The 8,683-nt window shown below is 39.3% G+C and overlaps 1 protein-coding gene across 1 annotated transcript; it reads right to left on the bottom strand.

The window, feature by feature from the left end:
* Positions 1 to 4,028: 4,028 nt before the first annotated feature.
* On the bottom strand, positions 4,029 to 7,610 carry ccdc74b (coiled-coil domain containing 74B). Its single transcript, XM_029516411.1, has 7 exons — positions 7,313 to 7,610; positions 6,423 to 6,470; positions 5,896 to 6,013; positions 4,933 to 5,131; positions 4,731 to 4,831; positions 4,564 to 4,623; positions 4,029 to 4,365 (listed from the first exon to the last, which is right to left on the bottom strand). Exons 1-7 carry the CDS (start codon positions 7,608 to 7,610, stop codon positions 4,239 to 4,241), a joined length of 951 nt encoding a protein of 316 aa, XP_029372271.1. The 3' UTR covers positions 4,029 to 4,238.
* Positions 7,611 to 8,683: the final 1,073 nt, after the last annotated feature.

Raw genomic sequence — 8,683 nt, 5'->3', positions numbered from 1 at the left:
GGGCAGGTCCCGCTTTCTATCCGCACGTCACGGAGGCCGGGAGGGGTAGGTGGGAGGAAGGTGGGTGGGTGACGAGCATGCGCGCGCGCGCGCGCACCCCCACCACCCGAGCAGGGGGCGAGGCGTCAACCATGCTTCCGTGACACAGATAGAGATCATTTAGTATGGAAAACGATTAAAAAAAAAAAAAAAAAAAATGCACCACAGAATGTTTTAGGCCCAGAACTGATCTTCCTGCTAATTAAATTTATGGTTTCATGTAATGTGGAACTGCAACTCTCAAAGCCTTGCATGTGACTTTGTAGAGTTCATTTACTTCTTTATTATGGCTGAATCGATACCAACTTAAAACATTTGTAAATCTAAGAGATTCATATGTTCTGAGTCCCAACAGGTATAAGGGAGACTTTCTGATACTAGACTTACTTGGTATGATTGAATAAGTAGCAAACACTCTGATTGGATCCTATTGAACAGGGACACTTTCTTCACTATCCTCCTCATGTTTGTTGCTACGTTTGAGTGTGTCTGTGTGTTTTTTGGTATTTGTTGAGTTTCACTCAGGATAAATAAAGTATATCAGTATGTCAAATTAGCTATCTAACGTGTATCTGCTATATTTGATGGAATTGTCTTTCTATTATTCATTATACCGATAGTTTACTAAAGCTTACAAGTTTAAAAGTATGTTTACTCAGTTGACTAATTTAAAGCCACCGTTCATTTTTTTTTTCTTTACATATTTCCCTAATTTCGTTTCCTACTGTTATCGAACTTCCCCTCCATTCACTCACATTATAAGTATCATCTGACACAGAACTGTGACACATCGATTTGGAGCACCCCAACCTACCCAATCCACGGCACAATATGCTGAAAGGGAGAGGGGGAATTTAAATGCAGCAAATAGTACCTCCAAGAGAACCTAAATAAAGGAAAACAAACCAATGATCGCATCAGAAAACAGACTGTCTTGATGAGCCTTCCAATGTGGCAAGACGTTTGCTCACTGATGACGGCAAATATATATATGAAGGAGTAGGTTGTGTTTCTGTGGTTATTGAAGTTTTCAGTGACCCTGTCTTTTGAGGTTGCAGCTGGCACAGAACAGCTCTCATCACTGCAACACTGTCTGAATTTTAATAGATTTGCACCCACTGGGTCTTACTGGCTAATGCCTGCCAATTCCCACATTTCCACAAAGACGCAGTGATGCAACAAATTGGAAAGAGAGAGAGAGAAAAAAAAAAAAACATACCAGAGCTTCTTTCTCCTCACAAGTATGAGTAAAAACACTGATACTTACAGACACATGCTGTTCAGCACATTGCCTTGTCACAACTGACTATTTAACAGGATAGTTGGTTTAATCCTTTATTTGCCTGTTTATTCTGATTTAACAAACAAACAGTGATGAAAATCACTCCTTAAAATAAATTGTGGGTATCAGTTTAAATATTTATATAATCTTGTTTTAGTTACTTCTGGAAATGCACAGTTTATCAGTAGGAAATGAATGGATTAAACTCACATTTGGGGTTTTGGACATGAAGCTATGTTTAGTTGTGACATAGATGTGTTTGACAGAACAAACAACATTTGAAGGCTCTAATTGAACTGATGCTTCCTCATAAATACCTCCATCTAGTGGGTGTTTGCAGTAGACAAAATCTGTCTACACAACCCTGATGTTCTATGCCTGTATCAGAGAGATTTAATGTTTTAATGTAACAAAAGCTTACAAACACAGGAGCTCTCAGGTACTGTGGTCTTGAGCACATCTGCCTGGACACAAAAGGACACCTTAACTGTTCCTTCCGTGTAGACATAAACTTATCTTATGACACCTTTGATTTCAAAGACACTTCGAGGAGCAAAATTGGTGCCGTTCAGACATAACATTTGTTCTCTATCTATCACTGCTATTTTAAGACCGTGTCCTGCAGATTGGGCACGTCACAAACAGGACCATAAAGAAAACTGTGTAACTTTTTATGTTGGATGTGAAGGAAAATGACAACAGAAACAAATAAATATCATCTTCCGAGGTTATGGGAGTCCATAATAGTATGGGTAACTGCTATGAAGTGTTCTGAACATTGATACTTCTTCTCTTAATGGTTTACATGCACAAAGAGGGCCAGGGCTAACCATCGATTTGTGGAGACCTGATGTAGAGTTGAAGAATTCAGGGAAGTAAGCTTTGGCCTCATTTTGAGCTTGCTGGTGAGCCATCCCCTTAATGTTTAGTAGCAGAGGCCATCAGTAAAGTCACAGTTACTGCAGATGTTTCTAGAGAAGTGTAGACATAATTTCAGAGCGGTGCAGGAAATGTGGATGACTGCGGGAGAGCTGGCACAGAGAGGTTTGGATTTTTCACATTTTCTGTTGAATCTTCATCTTAGCTGCTCTATATGTCTCAGACCTCCAGCACAAGAACAAATTACATCAGTGCAGATGTCCCACATACGCCAGTATGGACACAGCGGATTACTGTATAATCATGTGATGACAGTATGAATAGATATTTCCTCCTAAAGGTTCCAGAGGTGCAGTATGTTAAGCCAGGTGCATTCCAGGAACTGTCTGCCCCGCCTGGCTGTGTGCAGTTCTTAACCTGCCCTACACTGTTGCATAACTACGTTACATTTTGATTCAGGCAATGAGACAGAATGCTTTTAAATTTGCTGAATTTCTGTGACTGTGCATTATAACTGAAGGTACTGAATTCACCAGTGGGTTTTTATCTATTAACAGTTAGCATATCTTTATCCCAATGACATAACAACAAATACCTCAAAACATTTGGAAACATGATTTTTTTATTATTTTAGGATGATTTAATTGCAAAAATGTTGTTTGACATTTGGATTGTAGACATTTCCTTCTTAACAGATTATGAGAATATTATTTATGTCACTCACGAGACCTCATCAGAACTTAAAAAAAATTATCAAAGAGATACAAGAAGCCCAGTTTTCACTCCTTCCTCAAAGTTAATTTGTTGTGCCTCGTGACTAGTTTTCCAATAACCACTTCCTCATACTTGTTGTAGTTTAATATATATATGACTGTGCTAACCACTACAGGATATGGCAAAATCTCTACAAGAACAAAAAATATAATGCAAGCCTTATTAACAGCTTATAAACCATGAAAACGGGATCAAAATGGCTCAATATTGAACAGGCAGGTTCATGACAAAGCCATAAATACAGTCAAAGCTATATTAGTAATCATAGTTGTGTATTGAATTTTGTATCTGTCTGTTGAGTCCTAACTTAGTAACATACTCATTTTAGGTTCTTGTTTATTTTGTGTCATATACAGCATCACACACTAAACAGAAACCAGGTCACATCAATGGCTTATTAAAATAAAACACGAGGTGGTGGGGGCAGGAAGAAAAAAACAAAAACAAAGAACAAACAAACAAACAAACAAAAAAAACACACAGACAATTTATTAGAGATTTTAAACTTACCCAGTTGCACTACAGATGTATGACTGGTGAGGCTTGGCCAGTCAAGGCTTGTTCCTCCCTCATACAACGTTGACCAATATAAAAAGTGCATGAGAGCGTTGCCCTAGTTGCTCAGGTGGTAGAGAAGATAGCACAAAGATAATGTCCCAACCATCGTGGTTTGAATCTGACTCATGACTCTTTTTTGCATGTCATCCACCCATCCGTCACAGTTTCTGTACACGTTAACTCAAAAAAGTGCCTGAGATCCAAGCCTTGGAGCTTCTTGGTGCTCTCAGAGGCTTTACTTTGGTTGTTTGCAGTGACAACAAGTTTGGAATATATTCATTAAATACGGAATACAAAAATTCAGCCCACACTTTAGCAGAATTACAACAAATGTGCTTTGAAAATATAACTAAAACTGTTTCCACTTACTGGTCAGTGATAAAAATGAGCAGCCACCATTGAGTCAAAGTTACTGCCCTTTAGCAAAAGTTTTGTGTTCGTAAAAATGAATAAATAAACACATTTACTTTCTACTGTACAAAGTTAGTGTCAAGATATTACTTCGTCCTCTTTGTGTCTATAGAGTCAATATAGACCTGTTCTACAGCCCAGAGTACACTGTACCTATTATAGTTCCCTTTTAAAAAACACAAAACTCATTGGATGAAAACACTTAAAATTATATTGATTACTGTGAGTTCATTCTGTAGAATACATTGAGATTTCACAGCCTGAGCTGAGTGTGGCTGTGATAGCTTTAATCTTGTCACTGTGTCGTCCTTCTGAAACGGTCTCTCTGCACAGCACGAGTCCTCCGCTGTCTTTCTGCAATGGTTGAGCTGAGGCTCTGCTTGAGAGCTGGGAGGACCACACCAGACTGAGAGGGTCCTGCCCTGAGAACGGACACACACTGTATGTGAATTTAACTGAGGGCTGCTTTTGCACATGAATGGTATTTTGAAAAGCCTTTCTCCTTGTGGCAGTCAAAGCAGTATAATGGAGAGTTGATAAGTCTGTTGCATAAAGGCTAGGGAATAGAAAACCCTCATATCAAACCATGAAGCACTGCAGCCAGAGACCAAGATACATACATTTTTTGTGGATATGTTTGAAGGCCAAGTTTTGGAAATTTCTTCTCTTCAAAAGATTTTCTGATAAGTAAGAAAGAGATAAATCCTTATAACTGTGCAGTTTTTTTTTTTCAAAGAAGATTTTACATTGGTGATGATCAAAATGATAATGCTCTCTAGGACTTTACCGAGTACTATCCGCAAGGTAGGCCTTCGTCAGAATGTAGTTTTCTGGGGTGATTTTCTTGCTCAAAACAATCTCTCTCAGTAGTGCCTTCACACGTATGATCTAAGGGAGAGAGTTATTTAAATGTTTTCACACATGTGCATACATGTTGTATTTTTAAACTATGCAAGACCAGAAAGCTTTGTTCTATGATGAGCACTTACCTCCTGAGACTGTAAGCTGTTAGCATTGTAGAGCTGGCGGATGATAACCTCACACTCCTGCAATGTGGGAGCACGTGGTGGATGGGAGGGACTGCTGTGAATTCGCAGAGGCTGCAATGAAGTGATGAGACCCCCAATAACCTCTGGGCCATTGTCCTGCCTGGCAGAGGCCAGAATTTTGCTACTCTCTGCGATGCTTCTAGTCAGTACAATGAGACAATATTAAAGGGTATGAACATTAAATCTGTTAAAGGCAGTCTTGTTTGCTACATATACATCTATAGATCAAGACTCGATCTATAGATGTATATGAAAAAGAAAAAACCCTCATCTACTGGCTTTATTTGTATGACAAGGCCAGATGAACAATATATCATTTACAGATCAAACTCTTAGAAGTTGAAGAATTTACAGTGTGATGCTGGTAAACACATGATCAGTTGTTCACTAAAATTAAACTAAAATATGAAAACATATTAGCTGCAGGCTATTTTCCTCCAGTCAGATACATTAGGGATTTTGTATAAAGACTATGCCTCAGACATCGTTGCTTTTAAAGTTTAGTTAGAGTTTAAATGAAGTTTGATGTTGAATTTGAAATGTATCCTCTAGATTGGTCTGTAAACAGCTGTTATTGTTGTCTATGGCAGAAAGTTTTTTTTTTTACCCATATTCATTTCTTATCATCATTTTACTATAACATTGATTACTGCTGAACAATAAAGCCAGATAAGATACTGTCTCAAATAATAATTATTATTATTATTTTTTTTAAAATAACTATGGTTTCAATTTATGTTTTCGCTGCTCCCCTTGGCTACATTAATGAATTTTGTCTCAAAATTTTCACTTTAGAATCCATTCTGAAGAAAACATTACGAAAATATTTTCTCACTGTAATAGTGCTGTGAAAGGCAGGAGCAGTACTGAGTAAGGCCCAGATGTAGCTGGATGGAAATTTACCTTAGGGCCTGGTCCTGTGAGGGTTGCATGTCCTGCAGTTGCTCCTCCAGGTAGAGTCCAGAACTAGCTTCACTTCCATGAGTAGGTGGTCTCATACTTCGTCGACTGTGAATTGGTCCTAAAAGAGAGAATGTTTTTGCCATACAAAATTTCAGATCGTGACAATAGGCACCCCAACATTTTTATCCTTTTTAAATGGGTAGGTTGGCATGATAATATGCATTGCAAATCAAGATTGTGCTTTTACTCTTTGTATAGAAAGCTATCTCCTCAATAACTTAATGCTTGATGCTGTTGGAGCAGGTAATATTGAATTTAGGAAGACTAACAGATCTTTTCAATTGATTTTTAACTAAAAGTGATGCATTAATATTGCAAAATAATATTACACAGTCAATTACAATTACAACTTTATTAACAATTTTATCTACATTGTATATATTTTAATTCAGTCAATCCAAGTCTTGTAAGATACGTGGCTGCACATGACAGTGAAACAAAATCACTGATTATGGATTTTGACTTACCTTTTCTACTTGGCTTGGGGGGCTCCATTATCATCTTGTACTGCAAATCTGCAACATCCATATTAAAATCATTTCATTGCATGGTATACTGGAGGGAACCACTTGAGAAGCACAGTCCCTGTATGTGTATTTAGAGGGCCTGTCTGCCACTGTGATGGTGCAAAGGCAGAGTCTCCTGGTGGCTAGTGAGATGAAGTTATATGGAACAGCGTGTGGCCTGTTCAATAAGACACCGGATCTGTGTCCACCTCCTACTGAGAGACCATTACAACCCTGGAGTTGCTATGCGACCGCCGTACTGAGATTGAATGTCTCTCTTGTCAGCACCTTATCACTTTGGTCTTTGCCACCAACTTAGATTCATTACATCAAGAGTTTGGCCAACACAACAGGTTACTGAGTTCATTCCTTGTAAATAGGGTATGACTTAGATAGATCAGTAAGCTGTGGCATGGGTTAGTTGTCCTTAAAGTCACCACTTCCTTAATAAACACCTTAACACTTCACACAATCTTTCCATATAAAAATACTGCACTGGTTTGTCAGAAGGGTTTCTGAAGCCCGATCTGGACGCAATATTACAAGGCACCCTAAAACCCATCTCCTTTGGCTTTGTCACCTTATAATTTGACACATCGTTTTCATTGTCTGAAAATACTTACTGCTCTTTGGTTATCAGCACTCATAGCATAATGTGGCTATCCCAGCAAAGTAGCATAAACCCTTCAATGAGCTCCAATTTAGATGTCATCAAATATGAATGAGTGATGCTAGCTGTCCCAAATTAGACTTCTGTTTGAATGCTTTGGTTTAAATATATAACAAAGTGGTCTTTACTTGAAAGGAATAATGGGATTGGTGTTTTTTCTTTCCCCAACAGTTTCCTTCACCTTTATTCTCCCGTCTGAGATACTCGATCTCTGCATGGAGCCGCTCCAGAGTGTCCTTGTGCTGCTGCTGCAGGAACTGGATATTCCTCTGCAGTGATGCGACGCGGGGGTCCGTGTCTCTGTGACAGGACGGCTCCGCTGCCCGGCCGTCTGGTCTGTCCGCCGCCGGGACAGCAGGCAGCGGCGGCGGCGGCGGCTGCTGGGCCGGTAAACGCCGCGGGGAACAGTGCCTCTCCAGACGCCCAACTCGGGTCCAGTGCGGCAGATGGCACACCGGAGGGAGGTTACTGCTGGACATCGCTGTGGTTCAGGCGGCTAGCAAAGCTTTTTTTTTTTTTTTTTTTTAACGGGTTGCTTTCCAAGAAGTTTGCAAACTTGCACCATAATGTAACTTTCAACGTTAAGTTAAATTGCGTACGGTTCAACTTACATTGTTATTCGACAACAGCAAGCTAACTTTAGCTTAGTTAGCTTCAGTGTGGTCAGTAAACACTTGAAGCACCCAGAATGACTTTCGCTCCCATCCGACACTCACCGCAGCTACACAGACAGCGTTGCCATGACTACAACGCAGCCTTGATTCGAAGCGTCTTTACGCGTTCTACGTAATTGAGTCCCGCCCACGCCGGATGATTGGCAGGCTCAACCTTCAATTAAATATTATAAAGCGTTTGAACGCAACTGTTTGATTTGAGGGTCAAATACAATCCATTTAAATTAAAAATGTGGATTAAATATATATAAACAAACAAATAACAATGACATTTCAGCCTAAAAGGCTACAAAAACTAAACAATCATTACTTATTATTGTGTAATGTGTATTGTACATGGAAGTGTTTACTCACTCACTCACTCACCTTCTTCCGCTTTCTCCGTATCCGGGTCGCGGGGCTGCCGGAGCCAATCCCAGCTCACATCGGGGAGCTGAGGGACGGGGTACACCCTGGACAGGTCGCCCGTCCATCGCAGGGCCTGGAAGGGTTTATTAATCAGCAATTTTGATCACACACAGAAAATAACCAGAAGCTTGTTGGAATGTAGGAAATAAAAAAACAAATCTAAAAATAAATAAATAAATAAATAGCATATTTCATAAAATGCCATTAGGGCAAAATATTGGTACCTATTAATGAACAACGTAAACCATGTCAGAACACTGGTATGTTCTTTTTGTGTCTAGTGAATGATCTTTACTTTAAATAACTGTAAATAACTGCAATAACTGTAAATTTGACAGGTCAGGAGCAGGCTTTACTTGTTTAACCCAGAACCCCTCAAAGTATGGTGTGGGCTTATGACTGAGTAAACAATATATTTTCATCAAATCTGTCTAAGTAAAGCACATAAAGCTTCAGGAACATAAATATCT

The sequence above is a fragment of the Echeneis naucrates genome, chromosome 12 (genome assembly GCF_900963305.1).
Source record: "Echeneis naucrates chromosome 12, fEcheNa1.1, whole genome shotgun sequence".
In the NCBI taxonomy this organism is placed as follows: domain Eukaryota; kingdom Metazoa; phylum Chordata; class Actinopteri; order Carangiformes; family Echeneidae; genus Echeneis; species Echeneis naucrates.
This window is presented reverse-complemented; position numbering and strand designations above follow the sequence as displayed.